The sequence below is a fragment of the Oncorhynchus mykiss genome, chromosome 21, assembly GCF_013265735.2.
Source record: "Oncorhynchus mykiss isolate Arlee chromosome 21, USDA_OmykA_1.1, whole genome shotgun sequence".
NCBI classification, from domain to species: Eukaryota; Metazoa; Chordata; class Actinopteri; order Salmoniformes; family Salmonidae; genus Oncorhynchus; species Oncorhynchus mykiss.
The window spans coordinates 7,901,710-7,924,898 of record NC_048585.1 but is presented as its reverse complement, the minus strand read 5'-3'; the positions used below and the strand labels follow the sequence as shown (position 1 = coordinate 7,924,898).

Here is a 23,189-nt window from a genome sequence, read left to right as displayed (position 1 = left end):
CATATTATAGTCGTTCCTAACAAATACACGTTCCCTAATGTCCTAGCATAGTTTTATTTTTTGAAAACATTTGTGGTTATTATTTTCCTGTATTAGTCTTTTTTGACTTTCCGTAGTTGAAGTCAGAACGCTCATTTCTTTCCGTAGTTGAAGTCAGAACGCTCATTTCTTTCCGTAGTTGAAGTCAGAACGCTAATCTCTTTCCGTAGTTGAAGTCAGAACGCTAATCTCTTTCCGTAGTTGAAGTCAGAACGCTAATCTCTTTCCGTAGTTGACGTCAGAACGCTAATCTCTTTCCGTAGTTGAAGTCAACTATTTGATAACATTTTGTTGACCATCTAGCTTCTGTCAAAGCCTCTTCTACTTCTCGATTGTAATACGTGGAAATCTTCAACCATCTCTACTTGCAATTAAGACCTCTTTAGTTAACATGAACTGTATGGTGTGAAATGATTAAGGCTTGCAATAAGTTAACAAGAGACAACAACTAAACTAAAGTAAGTGAAATGCTGCTGGCTAGCTAGCTACCAGATAGGTTAACCAGCTAGCTGCTCTTCTACGTGTAGGTTTGTATTGTTCTCGCTAGATAAACACCATCATACCAGAAGTGTGCTGTGCATAATGAAACGTATCTGTATACTGTATGAATTTCTAGGCCAGTGTACCTGCTATAACGTTAGATTGTTACACTGATGAATGTTACCATTTTACCTTCATAATTCAGTCTTTCTTAACACAGTTGGCAGGAAATGAAAGTGAAAGAATTCCAGCTGGCATTGTGTTTCTACTGTAAAGAGGTGACTTGGCGTTGCCAAGTGTTTTCTACTTCAATGTGAATACTGACATCATGCTCAGAAAGTTGGGCGTTTTGTGAAAGGGTGTTTTGGAAGATGACCGTAATGATTCATGATGAACCAGGGAGAGAAGACCACAATTAAGTGTCTTGGGTCTGAATGATTGAATTTGTGTCCTTAACCTGTCTGATCGTGTTCTGTGTGTTGGTTACCTAACCCTGTCCCATCGGTCTCTCTCTCCCTCCCTGTCCGTCGGTCTCTCTCTCCTAAGCATGAAACTACGTGTGAGGATAAACAAGCAGACCAGCCGGGTGAAGCTGGAGGGAGAGGAGCCCACTCTGACAGAGCTCAACGTTCAAATCAGAGAGATCCTTCTGCCTTCACATGGCCTCAGGTTAGTTAGACCCTCAGGTTAGTTAGTCCCTCAGGTTAGTTAGTCCCTCAGGTTAGTTAGTCCCTCAGGTCAGTCCCTCAGGTTAGTCCCTCAGGTTAGTTAGTCCCTCAGGTTAGTTAGTCCCTCAGGTTAGTTAGTCCCTCAGGTCAGTCCCTCAGGTCAGTCCCTCAGGTCAGTCCCTCAGGTCAGTCCCTCAGGTTAGTCCCTCAGGTTAGTTAGTCCCTCAGGTTAGTTAGTCACTCAGGTTAGTTAGTCCCTCAGGTTAGTTAGACCCTCAGGTCAGTCCCTCAGGTTAGTCCCTCAGGTTAGTTAGACCCTCAGGTTAGTTAGTCCCTCAGGTTAGTTAGACCCTCAGGTTAGTTAGACCCTCAGGTTAGTTAGTCCCTCAGGTTAGTCCCTCAGGTTAGTTAGTCCCTCAGGTTAGTCCCTCAGGTTAGTTAGATCCTCAGGTTAGTTAGTCCCTCAGGTTAGTCCCTCAGGTTAGTTAGATCCTCAGGTTAGTCCCTCAGGTTAGTTAGTCCCTCAGGTTAGTCCCTCAGGTTAGTTAGTCCCTCAGGTTAGTCCCTCAGGTTAGTTAGATCCTCAGGTTAGTTAGTCCCTCAGGTTAAACACTTTCTCCTTCTGTTGCTAAAGGGCAATTCCATGGTAGACTCAGATTTTCACTCTAAAATGTCTGCCGAACAAAAAACATTGATTTCAAAGTTTAACAAACCATACAACTCTATGCACAAGGACGACTTTTAAAAATGCCCACTTAAAATTTTCCAAAAAAACAACTTTAGAGGAAGACCTGGGCAGAAACTAAGTTTGCTAACAGAATAAAACTAAGGGAGATTTTACTGTAATTCTGGAACCAAACTTTGCATCTGGTGTTTTTCCAGTAAATGTGATATTTTTATAAATGTATTGTGTAAATTATTCAAAGAGGTCATTGTTCATAGTTGTCTGGTTTATTAAACTTAGAAAACAATGGTTTGTGTTTAGCAAACATTTAAAAGTGAAAAATCGATGTCTCGGTGTAATTCCGTTAATTCCGTTAGCGTGGAAGGTTATTTTAAAGGTTTAACTTGGCAGTAGCTGTGTATTATTTGTGTTTATATATTGTTAGTAAAGTATGAGGACCACATGTTGAATGCTGTAAAGTTTACCCATGGTGGTTGGGGCTCAGATCGTACCTCTCCTCTGTCCCCCACAGCCCAGACACAGAGTTCACCTTGTCCCTGAACGGCTCAGATCCTAACTCTCCTCTGTCCCCCACAGCCCAGACACAGAGTTCACCTTGTCCCTGAACGGCTCAGATCCTAACTCTCCTCTGTCCCCCACAGCCCAGACACGGAGTTCACCTTGTCCCTGAACGGCTCAGATCTTCTATCTGACTCTGGTCAGACTTTGTCCTCCTGTGGCATCGTCACTGGGGACCTGGTCTGTGTCATCTTGCCTCCATCTGTGGCTGTGCCCTTCGCTGCCCCTGCTCCCTCAGCCCGCCAGGCTGTGCCCTCAGGCTCCTCTGCCCCCTCCGCTGCCCCTGCTCCCTCAGCCCGCCAGTCATCCAGCAACAGCAGCAGCAGCAGTAGTAGTAGTCCTGGGCTGTACCAAGCTGTACACCCACCAGCCCAACGCTCCAGTGAGGTGAGCCCTCATCTCCTAACACCAGTAGTATATTATATTACAGTATAGTAGTAGTAGAATATAGTACAAGTATTCAGACCCCTTCAGACCCCTTGACTTATTCCACATTTTGTTAAGTTACAACCTTATTCTATAATTGATTTTTAATAATTAATTTTTTCCTCTTCAATCTACACACAATACCCCATAATGACATCACAATACCCCATAATGACATCACAATACCCCATAATGACATCACAATACCCCATAATGACATCACAATACCCCATAATGACATCACAATACCCCATAATGACATCACAATACCCCATAATGACATCACAATACCCCATAATGACAACGTGAAAACTGATTTTTTTGAATGTTTTGCAAATTTATAAAAAAAAAAAAAAAAACAGATACCTTATTTACACAAGTATTCAGACCCTTTGCTGTGAGACTCAAAATTGAGCTCAGGTGCATCCTGTTTCCATTGATCATCCTTGAGATTTTTTTACAACTTGATTGGAGTCCACCTGTGGTAAATTCAACTGATTGGACATGATTTGGAAAGGCACACACCTGTCTATATAAGGTCCCACCGTTGTTGCCAGTGCATGTCAGAGCAAAAACCAAGCCATGAGGTCGAACTAATTTTCCACAGAGCTCAGAGACAGGATTGTGTCGAGGCACAGGTCTGGGGAAGGGTACCAATCAATTTCTGCAGCATTGAAGGTACCCAAGAACACGGTGGCCTCCATTTTTAAATGGAAGAAGTTTGGAACCACCAAGACTCGAGCAGGGCCATGGTCAAGGAGCTGACCAAGAACCCGATGGTCACTCTGACAGAACTCCAGAGTTTCTCTGTGGAGATGGGAGAACCTTCCAGAAGGACAACCATCTCTGCAGCACTCCACCAATCAGGCCCTTATGTTAGAGTGGCCAGATGGAAGCCACTCCTCAGTAAAAGGCACATGACAGCCCACTTGGAGTTTGCCAAAAGGCACCTGAAGACTCTCAGACCATGAGAAACAAGATTCTCTGGTCTGATGAAACCAAGATTGAACTCTTTAGCCTGAATGCCAAGCGTCACGTGTTGGAGGAAACCTGGAACCATCCCTACGATGAAGCATGGAGGTAGCAGCATCATGCTGTGGGGATGTTTTTCAGCAGCAGGGCCTGGGAGACTAGTCAGGATCGAGGGAAAGATGAACGGAGCAAGGTACAGAGATATCCTTGATGAAAACCTGCTCCAGAAACCTCAGGACCTCAGACTGAGGCGAAGGTTCACCTTCCAACAGGACAACGACCCTAAGCACAGAGCCAAGACAACGCAGGAGTTGCTTCGAGACAAGTCTCTGAATGTCCTTGAGTGGTCCAGCCGGAGCCCGGACTTGAACCCGATCGAACATCTCCGGAGAGATCTGAAAATAGCTGTGCAGCGACGCTCCCCATCCAACCTGACAGAGCTTGAGAGGATCTGCAGAGAAGAATAGGAGAAGGGTCTGAATACTTATGTAAATGTGATATTTTAGTTTTTTTTAATGTCTTAACCTGTTTTTGCTTTCTCATTATGGGCTATTGTGAGGAAAAAATAGAATGTGTATGTAAATCGTATGCTTGTACTGTGAGTTTTGTTTTACTCTAATAGGACACTGCTGTTGACTTTCTTCTCAGTACCAGATAGTCACCATGGTGATTTGTGTTGTTGATCCAGGCCAGCACGAGCAAGGGGGCGGAGCCTCAACAGGAAGTGGTCAGAGAGGAGGAGGAGCAGGAAGAAGAGGCAGGTCAGTGGGTGTGGGAGCCCATGCTGTGTGGGGAGGCAGAAGGAGGGAAGGTACCCCATTCCCTGGAGGTTCTGTACCACCAGGCTCAGAGCAGCAGTACCTGTGATTCCCTGATGGTGGCAGTCCACCTCCTGATGGTGGAGACTGGCTTCCTGTGTCAGGTAAGCCTCTACAGGAGACTGGGGGAGACAATCTCAATTGAATACTCCTCGCATTCCTCTCTGCTTCCTTCCTCAAAACCCATTGGAGGAGAAGGTCAGGTGGGAGGGACCTCTGGCTTTCTCATCCAATGGGTTTGAGAAGGAGGCGAGGAGAGAGGAAGCTAGGAGTATGCAATTGAGATTCTCTCTGGGATTTGCATCCCAAATGGAACCCTAGTCCCTACATAGTGCACTACTGTTGACCAGAACCCTATTCCCTAAATAGTGTGTGTGTGTGTGTGTAGGGCTCTGAGGGGCGTCCTGGTGAGATGCCAGCTGGGTGGAGGGCACCAGGAGGGCTGTACAGACTGCAGTATGCCCATCCTCTCTGTGACGACAGCCTGGCCTTGGTCCTAGCTGTCCCCATGGGACCCGTTCTGGTTATCAACGGTCAGTCTCACTGTTTCTCAAAGCTGTGTCCCAAATGGGGTTTATTACTTCTGACCAGGGACCATATGGCTCCTCTATAGGGGCCATGTGTAAGGGCTCTATAGGGGCCATGTGGAAGGACCATAGGGCTCTATAGGGGGCCATCTGGAAGAGCTCTATAGGGGGCCATGTGGAAGGGCGCTATAGGGGGCCATCTGGAAGGGCTCTATAGGGGGCCATCTGGAAGGGCTCTATAGGGGCCATCTGGAAGGGCTCTATAGGGGGCCATCTGTAAGGACCATAGGGCTCTATAGGGGGCCATCTGGAAGGGCCATAGGGCTCTATAGGGGACCATCTGGAAGGGCTCTATAGGGGGCCATGTGGAAGGGCTCTATAGGGGGCCATGTGGAAGGGCTCTATAGGGGGCCATGTGGAAGGGCTCTATAGGGGGCCATGTGGAAGGGCTCTATAGGGGGCCATGTGGAAGGGCTCTATAGGGGGCCATGTGGAAGGGCTCTATAGGGGGCCATGTGGAAGGGCTCTATAGGGGGCCATCTGGAAGGGCTCTATAGGGACCATCTGGAAGGACCATAGGGATCTATAGGGGGCCATCTGGAAGGGCTCTATAGGGGGACATCTGGAAGGGCTCTATAGGGGGCCATCTGGAAGGGCTCTATAGGGGGACATCTGGAAGGGCTCTATAGGGGGCCATCTGGAAGGGCTCCATAGGGGGCCATCTGGAAGGGCTCTATAGGGGGCCATCTGGAAGGACCATAGGGCTCTATAGGGGCCATCTGGAAGGACCATAGGGCTCTATAGGGGGCCATCTGGAAGGGCTCTATAGGGGCCATCTGTAAGGACCATAGGGCTCTATAGGGGGCCATCTGGAAGGACCATAGGGCTCTATAGGGGACCATCTGGAAGGGCTCTATAGGGGCCATGTGGAAGGGCTCTATAGGGGGCCATGTGGAAGGGCTCTATAGGGGGCCATGTGGAAGGGCTCTATAGGGGGCCATGTGGAAGGGCTCTATAGGGGGCCATCTGGAAGGGCTCTATAGGGACCATCTGGAAGGACCATAGGGATCTATAGGGGGCCATCTGGAAGGGCTCTATAGGGGGACATCTGGAAGGGCTCTATAGGGGGCCATCTGGAAGGGCTCTATAGGGGGCCATCTGGAAGGGCTCTATAGGGGCCATCTGGAAGGACCATAGGGCTCTATAGGGGCCATCTGGAAGGACCATAGGGCTCTATAGGGGGCCATCTGGAAGGGCTCTATAGGGGGCCATCTGTAAGGACCATAGGGCTCTATAGGGGGCCATCTGGAAGGACCATAGGGCTCTATAGGGGGCCATCTGGAAGGACCATAGGGCTCTATAGGGGGCCATCTGGAAGGACCATAGGGCTCTATAGGGGGCCATCTGGAAGGACCATAGGGCTCTATAGGGGGCCATCTGGAAGGACCATAGGGCTCTATAGGGGGCCATCTGGAAGGACCATAGGGCTCTATAGGGGCCATCTGGAAAGACCATAGGGCTCTATAGGGGCCATCTGGAAGGACCATAGGGCTCTATAGGGGGCCATCTGGAAGGACCATAGGGCTCTATAGGGGGCCACCTGGAAGGACCATAGGGCTCTATAGGGGGCCATCTGGAAGGACCATAGGGCTCTATAGGGGGCCATCTGGAAGGACCATAGGGCTCTATAGGGGGCCATCTGGAAGGACCATAGGGCTCTATAGGGGGCCATCTGGAAGGACCATAGGGCTCTATAGGGGCCATCTGGAAGGACCATAGGGCTCTATAGGGGCCATCTGGAAGGGCTCTATAGGGGGCCATCTGTAAGGACCATAGGGCTCTATAGGGGGCCATCTGGAAGGACCACAGGGCTCTATAGCGGCCATCTGGAAGGACCATAGGGCTCTATAGGGGCCATCTGGAAGGACCATAGGGCTCTATAGGGGGCCATCTGGAAGGACCATAGGGCTCTATAGGGGGCCACCTGGAAGGACCATAGGGCTCTATAGGGGGCCATCTGGAAGGACCATAGGGCTCTATAGGGGGCCATCTGGAAGGACCATAGGGCTCTATAGGGGCCATCTGGAAGGACCATAGGGCTCTATAGGGGCCATCTGGAAGGGCTCTATAGGGGGCCATCTGTAAGGACCATAGGGCTCTATAGGGGGCCATCTGGAAGGACCATAGGGCTCTATAGGGGGCCATCTGGAAGGACCACAGGGCTCTATAGCGGCCATCTGGAAGGACCATAGGGCTCTATAGGGGCCATCTGGAAGGACCATAGGGCTCTATAGGGGCCATCTGGAAGGACCATAGGGCTCTATAGGGGGCCATCTGGAAGGGCTCTATAGGGGGACATCTGGAAGGGCTCTATAGGGGGCCATCTGGAAGGGCTCTATAGGGGGACATCTGGAAGGGCTCTATAGGGGGCCATCTGGAAGGGCTCCATAGGGGGCCATCTGGAAGGGCTCTATAGGGGGCCATCTGGAAGGACCATAGGGCTCTATAGGGGCCATCTGGAAGGACCATAGGGCTCTATAGGGGGCCATCTGGAAGGGCTCTATAGGGGCCATCTGTAAGGACCATAGGGCTCTATAGGGGGCCATCTGGAAGGACCATAGGGCTCTATAGGGGACCATCTGGAAGGGCTCTATAGGGGCCATGTGGAAGGGCTCTATAGGGGGCCATGTGGAAGGGCTCTATAGGGGGCCATGTGGAAGGGCTCTATAGGGGGCCATCTGGAAGGGCTCTATAGGGACCATCTGGAAGGACCATAGGGATCTATAGGGGGCCATCTGGAAGGGCTCTATAGGGGGACATCTGGAAGGGCTCTATAGGGGGCCATCTGGAAGGGCTCTATAGGGGGCCATCTGGAAGGGCTCTATAGGGGCCATCTGGAAGGACCATAGGGCTCTATAGGGGCCATCTGGAAGGACCATAGGGCTCTATAGGGGGCCATCTGGAAGGGCTCTATAGGGGGCCATCTGTAAGGACCATAGGGCTCTATAGGGGGCCATCTGGAAGGACCATAGGGCTCTATAGGGGGCCATCTGGAAGGACCATAGGGCTCTATAGGGGGCCATCTGGAAGGACCATAGGGCTCTATAGGGGGCCATCTGGAAGGACCATAGGGCTCTATAGGGGGCCATCTGGAAGGACCATAGGGCTCTATAGGGGGCCATCTGGAAGGACCATAGGGCTCTATAGGGGCCATCTGGAAAGACCATAGGGCTCTATAGGGGCCATCTGGAAGGACCATAGGGCTCTATAGGGGGCCATCTGGAAGGACCATAGGGCTCTATAGGGGGCCACCTGGAAGGACCATAGGGCTCTATAGGGGGCCATCTGGAAGGACCATAGGGCTCTATAGGGGGCCATCTGGAAGGACCATAGGGCTCTATAGGGGGCCATCTGGAAGGACCATAGGGCTCTATAGGGGGCCATCTGGAAGGACCATAGGGCTCTATAGGGGCCATCTGGAAGGACCATAGGGCTCTATAGGGGCCATCTGGAAGGGCTCTATAGGGGGCCATCTGTAAGGACCATAGGGCTCTATAGGGGGCCATCTGGAAGGACCACAGGGCTCTATAGCGGCCATCTGGAAGGACCATAGGGCTCTATAGGGGCCATCTGGAAGGACCATAGGGCTCTATAGGGGGCCATCTGGAAGGACCATAGGGCTCTATAGGGGGCCACCTGGAAGGACCATAGGGCTCTATAGGGGGCCATCTGGAAGGACCATAGGGCTCTATAGGGGGCCATCTGGAAGGACCATAGGGCTCTATAGGGGCCATCTGGAAGGACCATAGGGCTCTATAGGGGCCATCTGGAAGGGCTCTATAGGGGGCCATCTGTAAGGACCATAGGGCTCTATAGGGGGCCATCTGGAAGGACCATAGGGCTCTATAGGGGGCCATCTGGAAGGACCACAGGGCTCTATAGCGGCCATCTGGAAGGACCATAGGGCTCTATAGGGGCCATCTGGAAGGACCATAGGGCTCTATAGGGGCCATCTGGAAGGACCATAGGGCTCTATAGGGGCCATCTGGAAGGACCATAGGGCTCTATAGGGGGCCATCTGGAAGGACCATTGGGCTCTATAGGGGCCATCTGGAAGGACCATAGGGCTCTATAGGGGCCATCTGGAAGGACCATAGGGCTCTATAGGGGCCATCTGGAAGGACCATAGGGCTCTATAGGGGCCATCTGGAAGGACCATAGGGCTCTATAGGGGCCATCTGGAAGGACCATAGGGCTCTATAGGGGCCATCTGGAAGGACCATAGGGCTCTATAGGGGGCCATCTGGAAGGACCATAGGGCTCTATAGGGGCCATCTGGAAGGACCATAGGGCTCTATAGGGGCCATCTGGAAGGACCATAGGGCTCTATAGGGGCCATCTGGAAAGACCATAGGGCTCTATAGGGGCCATCTGGAAGGACCATAGGGCTCTATAGGGGCCATCTGGAAGGACCATAGGGCTCTATAGGGGCCATCTGGAAGGACCATAGGGCCCCTGATTGATTGGTATATTGTTTGATCCATCTCTGCTTATCATTATTGATTGGTCTCCCCCTGATTGATCGGTATATTGTTTGATCCATCTCTGCTTATCATTATTGATTGGTCTCCCCCCTGATTGATCGGTATATTGCTCCCTTCTGCAGCCACCCTGAAGATGAACCAGCAGGTGGACACAGTGAGGAAACTGTCGCTGAAACCCTCCACCTATGTGACTGACCAGTGGACAGGTTAGTGTGACTGAGCAGTGGACAGGTTAGTGTGACTGACCAGTGGACAGGTTAGTGTGACTGACCAGTGGACAGGTTAGTGTGTGTCGTGTGACTGACCAGTGGACAGGTTAGTATGACTGACCAGTGGACAGGTTAGTGTGACTGACCAGTGGACAGGTTAGTGTGACTGACCAGTGGACAGGTTAGTGTGACTGACCAGTGGACAGGTTAGTGTGACTGACCAGTGGACAGGTTAGTGTGACTGACCAGTGGACAGGTTAGTGTGTGTCTGGTGACTGACCAGTGGACAGGTTAGTGTCTGTCTGGTGACTGACCAGTGGACAGGTTAGTGTGACTGACCAGTGGACAGGTTAGTGTGACTGACCCGTGGACAGGTTAGTGTGACTGACCCGTGGACAGGTTAGTGTGACTGACCAGTGGACAGGTTGGTGTGTCAGTTGACTGACCAGTGGACAGGTTAGTGTGTGTTTATCTACAGTTGGTAGTGTCTGTTCTATCTGTTCTGTTCCAGGTGATAGTGTCTGTTCTATCTGTCCTGTTCCAGGTTGATAGTGTCTGTTCTGTCCCAGGTTGATAGTGTCTGTTCTGTCCCAGGTTGATAGTGTCTGTCCTGTTCCAGGTGATAGTGTCTGTTCTGTCCCAGGTTGATAGTGTCTGTCCTGTTCCAGGTGATAGTGTCTGTTCTATCTGTTCTGTTCCAGGTGATAGTGTCTGTTCTGTTCCAGGTTGATAGTGTCTGTTCTGTTCCAGGTGATAGTGTCTGTTCTGTCCCAGGTTGATAGTGTCTGTCCTGTTCCAGGTGATAGTGTCTGTTCTGTTCCAGGTGATAGTGTCTGTCCTGTTCCAGGTGATAGTGTCTGTTCTGTCCCAGGTTGATAGTGTCTGTCCTGTTCCAGGTGATAGTGTCTGTTCTGTCTGTTCTGTTCCAGGTGATAGTGTCTGTTCTGTCTGTACTGTTCCAGGTGATAGTGTCTGTTCTGTCTGTTCTGTTCCAGGTTGATAGTGTCTGTCCTGTTCCAGGTGATAGTGTCTGTTCTGTTCCACGTTGATAGTGTCTGTTCTGTTCCAAGTTGATAGTGTCTGTTCTGTCCCAGGTGATAGTGTCTGTTCTGTTCCAGGTGATAGTGTCTGTTCTGTTCCAGGTGATAGTGTCTGTCCTGTTCCAGGTGATAGTGTCGGTTCTGTCTGTACTGTTCCAGGTGACAGTGTCTGTTTTGTGTGTTGATCCACAGGTGACAGTGCAGCGGCCGTCTACACAGAGCTGAGGAAGTTGTCCCGGGTCTTCAAAGACCAGCTGGTGTATCCTCTGATAGCTTCAGCCAGAGAAGGTACTGGGATGTAGATATATAGTACTGTTATTAAATAAATAGTACTGGGATGTAGATATATAGTACTGTTATTAAATAAATAGTACTGGGATGTAGATATATAGTACTGTTATTAAATAAATAGTACTGGGATGTAGATATATAGTACTGTTATTAAATATATAGTACTGGGATGTAGATATACAGTACTGTTATTAAATATATAGTACTAGGATGTCGATATGTAATACTGTTATTAAATATATAGTACTGGGATGTAAATATATAGTACTGGGATGTAGATATACAGTACTGTTATTAAATATATAGTACTAGGATGTAGATATATAATACTGTTATTAAATATATAGTACTGGGATGTAAATATATAGTACTGGGATGTAAATATATAGTACTGGGATGTAGATATATAGTACTGTTATTAAATATATAGTACTGGGATGTGGATATATAGTACTGTTATTAGATATATAGTACTGGGATGTAGATATATAGTACTGTTATTAAATATATAGTACTGGGATGTAGATATATAGTACTGTTATTAAATAAATAGTACTGGGATGTAGATATATAGTATTGTTATTAAATATATAGTACTAGGATGTAGATATATAGTACTGTTATTAAATATATAGTACTGGGATGTAGATATATAGTACTGTTATTAAATATATAGTACTGGGATGTAGATATATAGTATTGGGATGTGGATATATAGTGCTGTTATTAAATAAATAGTACAGGGATGTAGATATATAGTATTGGGATGTAGATATATAGTACTGTTATTAAACATATAGTACTGGGATGTAGATATATAGTACTGGGATGTAGATATATATAGTCCTGTTATTAAATATAGTACTGTTATTAAATATATAGTACTGTTATTAAATATATAGTACTGGGATGTAGATATATAGTACTGGGATGAAGATATATAGTACTGTTATTAAATATATAGTACTGGGAGGTAGATATGTAGTACTGTTATTAAATATATAGTACTAGGATGTAGATATATAGTACTGTTATTACATATATAGTACTGGGATGTAGATATATAGTACTGTTATTAAATATATAGTACTGGGAGGTAGATATGTAGTACTGTTATTAAATATATAGTTCTGTGAAGTAGATATGCAGTACTGTTATTAAATAAATAGTACTGGGATGTAGATATATAGTACTGTTATTAAATAAATAGTACTGGGATGTAGATATATAGTACTGTTATTAAATATATAGTACTAGGATGTAGATATATAGTGCTGTTATTAAATATATAGTACTGGGATGTAGATATATAGTACTGTTATTAAATATATAGTACTGGGATGTAGATATATAGTATTGGGATGTAGATATATAGTACTGTTATTAAACATATAGTACTGGGATGTAGATATATAGTACTGGGATGTAGATATATAGTACTGTTATTAAATATAGTACTGTTATTAAATATATTGTACTGGGATGTAGATATATAGTACTGTTATTAAATATATAGTACTGGGATGTAGATATATAGTACTGGGATGTAGATATATAGTACTGGGATGAAGATATATAGTACTGTTATTAAATATATAGTACTGGGAGGTTGATATGTAGTACTGTTATTAAATATATAGTACTAGGATGTAGATATATAGTACTGTTATTACATATATAGTACTGGGATGTAGATATGTAGTACTGTTATTAAATATATAGTTCTGTGAAGTAGATATGCAGTACTGTTATTAAATAAATAGTACTGGGATGTAGATATATAGTACTGTTATTAAATATATAGTACTGGGATGTAGATATATAGTACTGGGATGTAGATATATAGTACTGTTATTAAATATATAGTACTGGGATGTAGATATATAGTACTGGGATGTAGATATATAGTACTGTTATTAAATAAATAGTACTGGGATGTAGATATATAGTACTGTTATTAAATATATAGTACTGGGATGTAGATATATAGTACTGGGATGTAGATATATAGTACTGTTATTAAATATATAGTACTGGGATGTAGATATATAGTACTGGGATGTAGATATATAGTACTGTTATTAAATAAATAGTACTGGGAGGTAGATACAGTGGGGAGAACTAGTATTTGATACACTGCTGATTTTGCAGGTTTTCCTACTTACAAAGCATGTAGAGGTCTGTCATTTTTATCATAGGTACACTTCAACTGTGAGAGACGGAATCTAAAACAAAAATCCAGAAAATCACATTGTATGATTTTTAAGTAATTAATTAGCATTTTATTGCATGACATAAGTATTTGATACATCAGAAAAGCAGAACTTAATATTTGGTACAGAAACCTTTGTTTGCCAATTACAGAGATCATACGTTTCCTGTAGTTGTTGACCAGGTTTGCACACACTGCAGCAGGGATTTTGGCCCATTCCTCCATACAGACCTTCTCCAGATCCTTCAGGTTTCGGGGCTGTCGCTGGGCAATACGGATTTTCAGCTCCCTCCAAAGATTTACTATTGGGTTCAGGTCTGGAGACTGGCTAGGCCACTCCAGGACCTTGAGATGCTTCTTACGGAGCTACTCCTTATTTGCCCTGGCTGTGTGTTTCGGGTCGTTGTCATGCTGGAAGACCCAGCCACGACCCATCTTCAATGCTCTTATTGAGGGAAGGAGGTTGTTGGCCAAGATCTCGCGATACATGGCCCCATCCATCCTGCCCTCAATACGGTGCAGTCGTTCTGTCCCCTTTGCAGAAAAGCATCCACCTCCATGCTTCACGGTTGGGATGGTGTTCTTGGGGTTGTACTCATCCTTCTTCTTCCTCCAAACACGGCGATATGTAGTACTGTTATTAAGAAGGGAATATCTGGAAATATGACATTGGTCTCAGATCTCACTGCAATCATTTAAAATCATTGAATAGCAAACGTTAATGACCAATGTGTCAAATCCATTACTCCTTGTCTCCCCCTGTTGTCTGGTGGTGGTATAACAGCCATGGCCCTGCCAGTAGTGTTGTAACTCTCTGTCTCCCCCTGTTGTCTGGTGGTGGTATAACAGCCATGACCCTGCCAGCAGTGTTGTAACTCTCTGTCTCCCCCTGTTGTCTGGTGGTGGTATAACAGCCATGGCCCTGCCAGCAGTGTTGTAACTCTCTGTCTCCCCCTGTTGTCTGGTGGTGGTATAACAGCCATGGCCCTGCCAGCAGTGTTGTAACTCTGTCTCCCCCTGTTGTCTGGTGGTGGTATAACAGCCATGGTCCTGCCAGCAGTGTTGTAACTCTCTGTCTCCCCCTGTTGTCTGGTGGTGGCATTTCGCTACACTTGCATTAACATCTGCTACCATGTGTATGTGACAAATAACATTTGATTTTATAACAGCCATGGCCCTGCCAACAGTGTTGTAACTCTCTGTCTCCCCCTGTTCTCTGGTGGTGGTATAACAGCCATGGCCCTGCCAGCAGTGTTTGGCCTGCCAGTCCTTCCTCCAGAGCTGTTACTGAGGGTCCTGAGACTGCTGGATGTCTCCTCTCTCCTGGCCCTCTCCTCGGTCAACAGACACCTCCACCAGACCACCACAGACCCGGCCCTCTGGAGACACCTCTACCGCAGAGACTTCCGAGGTAGGACGAACGCACACACACACACACACACACACACACACACACACACACACACACACACACACACACACACACACACACACGGATATATTTATAAACACACATAAAAGACAGGAGGTTTCTGGTCTGTCTCGGGGTCTCTGGTCTGTCTGGAGGTCTCTGGTTTGTCTGGAGGTCTCTGGTCTGTCTGGAGGTCTCTGGCCTGTCTGGAGGTCTCTGGTTTGTCTGGAGGGTCTCTGGTTTGTCTGGAGGTCTCTGGTCTGTCTGGAGGTCTCTGGTTTGTCTGGAGGTCTCTGGTCTGTCTGGAGGTCTCTGGTTTGTCTGGAGGGTCTCTGGTTTGTCTGGAGGTCTCTGGTCTGTCTGGAGGTCTCTGGTTTGTCTGGAGGGTCTCTGGTCTGTCTGGAGGACTCTGGCCTGTCTGGAGGGACTCTGGCCTGTCTGGAGGGACTCTGGCCTGTCTGGAGGGACTCTGGCCTGTCTGGAGGGACTCTGGTCTGTCTGGAGGGTCTCTGGTCTGTCTGGAGGTCTCTGGTTTGTCTGGAGGGTCTCTGGTCTGTCTGGAGGACTCTGGCCTGTCTGGAGGGACTCTGGCCTGTCTGGAGGGACTCTGGCCTGTCTGGAGGGACTCTGGCCTGTCTGGAGGGACTCTGGTCTGTCTGGAGGGTCTCTGGTCTGTCTGGAGGGTCTCTGGTCTGTCTGGAGGGTCTCTGGTCTGTCTGGAGGTCTCTGGAGGTCTCTGGTCTGTCTAGAGGGTCTCTGGTCTGTCTGTAGGTCTCTGGAGGTCTCTGGTCTGTCTGGAGGGACTCTGGTCTGTCTGGAGGGACTCTGGTCTGTCTGGAGGTCTCTGGTCTGTCTGGAGGTCTATCTGGAGGGTCTCTTTCCAGAGTGTCTGTTAAATGACATGTCGGTGTCTGTATTAAAGATATGTGAGTTCTGCTCTGACATGTAGAATCTAGGTCTGTTCTCCTGAGACGTCTGTATTATAGATATGTTAGATTCTACATGTCAGAGCAGAACTAAGTCTATTAAATATATGTTAGTTATTGAGTGCATATTGTGTAATGGAGATTGTTATTTGACTGTTGCAGACGGCCAGGACCACAGCAGAGCCAGAGACACTCAGTGGAGAGAGGTGAGTCAGGTCCCAGTATTCTCAGCTCTATTTATTCTATACATCATCCCTGGAATCAACCCACAGATAGTAAGTCTCTAGTCATTAGTGACTGTTTTTAGATATCAATAAAACTACAATCTGACGTCACTGAAACCCCAGCTACAATCTGACATCACTGAAACCCCAGCTACAATCTGACATCACTGAAACCCCAGCTACAATCTGACGTGACTGAAACCCCAGCTACAATCTGACATCACTGAAACCCCAGCTACAATCTGACGTCACTGAAACCCCAGCTACAATCTGACATCACTGAAACCCCAGCTACAATCTGACATCACTGAAACCCCAGCTACAATCTGACGTCACTGAAACCCCAGCTACAATCTGACATCACTGAAACCCCAGCTACAATCTGACGTCACTGAAACCCCAGCTACAATCTGACATCACTGAAACCCCAGCTACAATCTGACATCACTGAAACCCCAGCTACAATCTGACGTCACTGAAACCCCAGCTACAATCTGACATTAATAAAACCCCAGCTACAATCTGACATCACTGAAACCCCAGCTACAATCTGACGTCACTGAAACCCCAGCTACAATCTGACGTCACTGAAACCCCAGCTACAATCTGACATTAATAAAACCCCAGCTACAATCTGACGTCACTGAAACCCCAGCTACAATCTGACATTAATAAAACCCCAGCTACAATCTGACGTCACTGAAACCCCAGCTACAATCTGACATCACTGAAACCCCAGCTACAATCTGACGTCACTGAAACCCCAGCTACAATCTGACATTAATAAAACCCCAGCTACAATCTGACGTCACTGAAACCCCAGCTACAATCTGACATCACTGAAACCCCAGCTACAATCTGACATCACTGAAACCCCAGCTACAATCTGACGTCACTGAAACCCCAGCTACAATCTGACGTCACTGATACCCCAGCTACAATCTGACGTCACTGAAACCCCAGCTACAATCTGACATTAATAAAACCCCAGCTACAATCTGACGTCACTGAAACCCCAGCTACAATCTGACATCACTGAAACCCCAGCTACAATCTGACGTCACTGAAACCCCAGCTACAATCTGACATTAATAAAACCCCAGCTACAATCTGACGTCACTGAAACCCCAGCTACAATCTGACATCACTGAAACCCCAGCTACAATCTGACATCACTGAAACCCCAGCTACAATCTGACATCACTGAAACCCCAGCTACAATCTGACGTCACTGAAACCCCAGCTACAATCTGACATTAATAAAACCCCAGCTACAATCTGACATTAATAAAACCCCAGCTACAATCTGACGTCACTGAAACCCCAGCTACAATCTGACATCACTGAAACCCCAGCTACAATCTGACGTCACTGAAACCCCAGCTACAATCTGACATTAATAAAACCCCAGCTACAATCTGACGTCACCGAAACCCCAGCTACAATCTGACATTAATAAAACCCCAGCTACAATCTGACATCACTGAAACCCCAGCTACAATCTGACGTCACTGAAACCCCAGCTACAATCTGACATTAATAAAACCCCAGCTACAATCTGACGTCACTGAAACCCCAGCTACAATCTGACGTCACTGATACCCCAGCTACAATCTGACGTCACTGAAACCCCAGCTACAATCTGACATTAATAAAACCCCAGCTACAATCTGACATGAATAAAACCCCAGCTACAATCTGACATGAATAAAACCCCAGCTACAATCTGACATTAATAAAACCCCAGCTACAATCTGACGTCACTGAAACCCCAGCTACAATCTGACGTCACTGAAACCCCAGCTACAATCTGACGTCACTGAAACCCCAGCTACAATCTGACGTCACTGAAACCCCAGCTACAATCTGACGTCACTGAAACCCCAGCTACAATCTGACGTCACTGAAACCCCAGCTACAATCTGACATTAATAAAACCCCAGCTACAATCTGACGTCACTGAAACCCCAGCTACAATCTGACGTCACTGAAACCCCAGCTACAATCTGACATTAATAAAACCCCAGCTACAATCTGACATCACTGAAACCCCAGCTACAATCTGACATTAATAAAACCCCAGCTACAATCTGACGTCACTGAAACCCCAGCTACAATCTGACATCACTGAAACCCCAGATACAATCTGACATTAATAAAACCCCAGCTACAATCTGACGTCACTGAAACCCCAGCTACAATCTGACATCACTGAAACCCCAGCTACAATCTGACATCACTGAAACCCCAGCTACAATCTGACATTAATAAAACCCCAGCTACAATCTGACGTCACTGAAACCCCAGCTACAATCTGACGTCACTGAAACCCCAGCTACAATCTGACATCACTGAAACCCCAGCTACAATCTGACGTCACTGAAACCCCAGCTACAATCTGACGTCACTGAAACCCCAGCTACAATCTGACGTCACTGAACCCCCAGCTACAATCTGACGTCACTGAAACCCCAGATACAATCTGACATTAATAAAACCCCAGCTACAATCTGACGTCACTGAAACCCCAGCTACAATCTGACATTAATAAAACCCCAGCTACAATCTGACATTAATAAAACCCCAGCTACAATCTGACATGAATAAAACCCCAGCTACAATCTGACATGAATAAAACCCCAGCTACAATCTGACGTCACTGAAACCCCAGCTACAATCTGACGTCACTGAAACCCCAGCTACAATTTGACGTCACTGAAACCCCAGCTACAATCTGACGTCACTGAAACCCCAGCTACAATCTGACATTAATAAAACCCCAGCTACAATCTGACGTCACTGAAACCCCAGATACAATCTGACGTCACTGAATCCCAGCTACAATCTGACGTCACTGAAACCCCAGCTACAATCTGACATTAATAAAACCCCAGCTACAATCTGACGTCACTGAAACCCCAGCTACAATCTGACATTAATAAAACCCCAGCTACAATCTGACATTAATAAAACCCCAGCTACAATCTGACGTCACTGAAACCCCAGCTACAATCTGACATCACTGAAACCACAGCTACAATCTGACGTCACTGAAACCCCAGCTACAATCTGACATTAATAAAACCCCAGCTACAATCTGACGTCACTGAAACCCCAGCTACAATCTGACGTCACTGAAACCCCAGCTACAATCTGACATCACTGAAACCCCAGCTACAATCTGACGTCACTGAAACCCCAGCTACAATCTGACATTAATAAAACCCCAGCTACAATCTGACGTCACTGAAACCCCAGCTACAATCTGACGTCACTGAAACCCCAGCTACAATCTGACGTCACTGAAACCCCAGCTACAATCTGACATCACTGAAACCCCAGCTACAATCTGACATTAATAAAACCCCAGCTACAATCTGACATCACTGAAACCCCAGCTACAATCTGACATTAATAAAACCCCAGCTACAATCTGACGTCACTGAAACCCCAGCTACAATCTGACGTCACTGAAACCCCAGCTACAATCTGACATTAATAAAACCCCAGCTACAATCTGACGTCACTGAAACCCCAGCTACAATCTGACGTCACTGAAACCCCAGCTACAATCTGACATCACTGAAACTCCAGCTACAATCTGACGTCACTGAAACCCCAGCTACAATCTGACGTCACTGAAACCCCAGCTACAATCTGACATCACTGAAACCCCAGCTACAATCTGACGTCACTGAAACCCCAGCTACAATCTGACATCACTGAAACCCCAGCTACAATCTGACATCACTGAAACCCCAGCTACAATCTGACATTAATAAAACCCCAGCTACAATCTGACATCACTGAAACCCCAGCTACAATCTGACGTCACTGAAACCCCAGCTACAATCTGACATTAATAAAACCCCATTACAATCTGACGTCACTGAAACCCCAGCTACAATCTGACGTCACTGAAACCCCAGCTACAATCTGACGTCACTGAAACCCCAGATACAATCTGACATTAATAAAACCCCAGCTACAATCTGACATCGGTGAAACCCCAGCTACAATCTGACATCACTGAAATCCCAGCTACAATCTGACATCACTGAAACCCCGGCTGACATCAGAGTAACATGCTGTCTCATCAGTATCTGTTCCTGTTTACAACAGATGGATATAGATTCTATAGATACAACACATATCAACATCGGATCTGGTCTATAGTAGTGCACTATGTAGGGTTCTGGTCTATAGTAGTGTACTATATTGGGCATAGGGCTCTGGTCTAAAGTAGTGTACTATATAGGGAATAGGGCCCTGGTCTAAAGTAGTGCACTATATAGGGAATAGGGCTCTAGTCTAAAGTAGTGCACTATATAGGGAATAGGGCTCTGGTCTATAGTAGTGCACTATATAGGGAATAGGTTTCTGGTCTATAGTAGTGTACTATATAGGGAATAGGGCTCTGGTCTATAGTAGTGCACTATATAGGGAATAGGACTCTGGGCTATAGTAGTGTACTATATAGGGAATAGGGCCCTGGTCTAAAGTAGTGCACTATATAGGGAATAGGACTCTGGTCTATAGTAGTGTACTATATAGGGAATAGGGCTCTGGCCTAAAGTAGTGCACTACATAGGGAATAGGTCTCTGGTCTAAAGTAGTGCACTATATAGGGAATAGGGTTCTGGTCTAAAGTAGTGCACTATATAGGGAATAGGGCTCTGGTCTAAAGTAGTGCACTATATAGGGAATAGGGCTCTGGTCTAAAGTAGTGCACTATATAGGGAATAGGGCTCTGGTCTAAAGTAGTGCACTATATAGGGAATAGGGCCCTGGTCTAAAGTAGTGTACTATATAGGGCTCTGGTCTAAAGTAGTGCACTATATAGGGAATAGGCCTCTGGTCTATAGTAGTGCACTATATAGGGAATAGGCCTCTGGTCTATAGTAGTACCACTATATAGGGAATAGGGCCCTGGTCTATAGTAGTGTACTATATAGGGAATAGGCCTCTGGTCTATAGTAGTGTACTATATAGGGAATAGGCCTCTGGTCTATAGTAGTGTACTATATAGGGAATAGGGCTCTAGTCTAAAGTAGTGCACTATATAGGGAATAGGCCTCTGGTCTATAGTAGTGCACTATATAGGGAATAGGGCCCTGGTCTATAGTAGTGTACTATATAGGGAATAGGCCTCTGGTCTATAGTAGTGCACTATATAGGGAATAGGCCTCTGGTCTATAGTAGTGCACTATATAGGGAATAGGCCTCTGGTCTATAGTAGTGTACTATATAGGGAATAGGCCTCTGGTCTATAGTAGTGCACTATATAGGGAATAGGCCTCTGGTATATAGTAGTGCACTATATAGGGAATAGGCCTCTGGTCTATAGTAGTGCACTATATAGGGAATAGGGCTCTGGTCTATAGTAGTGCACTATATAGGGAATAGGGCCCTGGTCTAAAGTAGTGCACTATATAGGGAGTAGGGTTCCCTTTGGGACTCAGACACTGTCTAACTCTCTGGTATCGTTGAGGACACTGTCTAACTCTCTGGTATCGTTGAGGACACTGTCTAACTCTCTGGTATCATTTAGGACACTGTCTAACTCTCTGGTATCGTTTAGGACTCAGACACTGTCTAACTCTCTGGTATCATTTAGGACTCAGACACTGTCTAACTCTCTGGTATCATTTAGGACACTGTCTAACTCTCTGGTATCATTTAGGACACTGTCTAACTCTCTGGTATCGTTTAGGACTCAGACACTGTCTAACTCTCTGGTATCATTTAGGACTCAGACACTAACTCTCTGGTATCGTTTTAGGACTCAGCCACTGTCTAACTCTCTGGTATCATTTAGGACTCAGCCACTGTCTAACTCTCTGGTATCATTTAGGACTCAGACACTGTCTAACTCTCTGGTATCGTTTAGGACTCAGACACTGTCTAACTCTCTGGTATCATTTAGGACTCAGACACTGTCTAACTCTCTGGTATCGTTTTAGGACTCAGCCACTGTCTAACTCTCTGGTATCATTTAGGACTCAGACACTGTCTAACTCTCTGGTATCGTTTAGGACTCAGACACTGTCTAACTCTCTGGTATCATTTAGGACTCAGACACTGTCTAACTCTCTGGTATCGTTTAGGACTCAGACACTGTCTAACTCTCTGGTATCATTTAGGACTCAGACACTGTCTAACTCTCTGGTATCGTTTTAATTTCAGCTCTACAAGAAGAAGTATAAGTGGAGGAGAGAAGCAGCCAGTTACCGGCACCACATGCCCCGTTACCACCCTGTCCCCCCACCGCTCTACCCCCTCCACCCCCTCCCCAACAACCCCTTCCCCTTCTACCCGCCTGGCATCATCGGTGGGGAGTACGACCAGAGACCTGGCATCCCCGGTGGTATTCTGCCCCGCCCCCGCTACGACCCTATTGGTCCGCTCCCGGGTCACGATCCCACAGCAGGAGGGCTGATTGGACGAAGGGGGCTGAGACCTGCTGGGAACCGGCCGGCTGACATCAGAAGAGGGTTCATATGACCTCCCTGACCAGTGACCTCTAGTGGTGGTGTAGGAGTATGACCACCACACAGAGAAGCTTAAATAAAACAGAGATGTTGAAGACTGACTGATTAGCCTACCTTAAATAAGGTGCTATTGTCACAGATAAATGGCGTTGTTCGGTCTATAAACACTAACCCTCAGCCAGCCTGCTTATTATCCCCTAAACCTCATCCAGGTGTTTTTTATAAACCCTATCCTTGACCCAGAATCAGCTTTTAATAGTTCATGTTCTCCTGTGTGTGTTTAGTAAGTGATGAGGTCAGATCATACCGATCTGCTATCTTCATTTGATCTCTCTGTTGGAAATGTAAAGTTTTCCCGTGAGAAACCGGTCAAATTTAAGATAGTAGATCTGTAAGGGTGCCTGGGGGATTGAGGTGGCCGTTTCGATCTTCCACCATTCACTATGAAGACATTTTGTACTTGTTTCCTCGCAGACGAAAAGCTGTAAATAAAATGAGAAAATGGCAATCGACTGGTTTTTAGCTGTGGTCATATTTGAGCCCTCAGTCTGTCTCTGAAATCCAGACTGTTCAGGGACGATTCAATAGTCATGTACACTGAGCTACAATATAAACACAACATGTAAAGTGTCTCTATGTTTTATGAGATGAAATAAAAGATCCCGGAA

At 46.5% G+C, this 23,189-nt stretch overlaps 1 protein-coding gene across 5 annotated transcripts; it reads left to right on the top strand.

Annotated features, from left to right (window-relative positions):
- Positions 1-158: 158 nt before the first annotated feature.
- Positions 159-23,187, top strand: LOC110517214 (F-box only protein 7). 5 transcript variants are annotated; one of them, XM_036956757.1, is made up of 11 exons: positions 159-497; positions 1,066-1,188; positions 2,514-2,637; positions 2,677-2,817; positions 4,517-4,750; positions 5,035-5,179; positions 9,840-9,923; positions 11,159-11,254; positions 14,704-14,880; positions 15,969-16,012; positions 22,217-23,187. In XM_036956757.1, exons 2-11 carry the CDS (start codon positions 1,067-1,069, stop codon positions 22,532-22,534), a joined length of 1,485 nt encoding a protein of 494 aa, XP_036812652.1. In that variant the 5' UTR covers positions 159-497; position 1,066; the 3' UTR covers positions 22,535-23,187. The 5 variants fall into 5 exon arrangements, with proteins under 5 accessions (XP_036812652.1, XP_036812651.1, XP_036812653.1 ...); XM_036956756.1 differs by having other exon boundaries at positions 2,514-2,817; XM_036956758.1 differs by lacking the exon at positions 9,840-9,923 and having other exon boundaries at positions 2,514-2,817.
- The last annotated feature ends 2 nt before the right edge of the window (positions 23,188-23,189 follow it).

Excerpts from the sequence above, each read along its gene's own strand:
- LOC110517214 (XM_036956756.1), top strand. The coding sequence starts at position 1,067 with ATGAAACTACGTGTGAGGATAAACAAGCAGACCAGCCGGGTGAAGCTG. Across the intron at positions 5,180-9,839 it reads ACCCGTTCTGGTTATCAACG|CCACCCTGAAGATGAACCAG; the intron begins GTCAGTCTCACT and ends TCCCTTCTGCAG. Across the intron at positions 16,013-22,216 it reads GAGACACTCAGTGGAGAGAG|CTCTACAAGAAGAAGTATAA; the intron begins GTGAGTCAGGTC and ends TTTTAATTTCAG.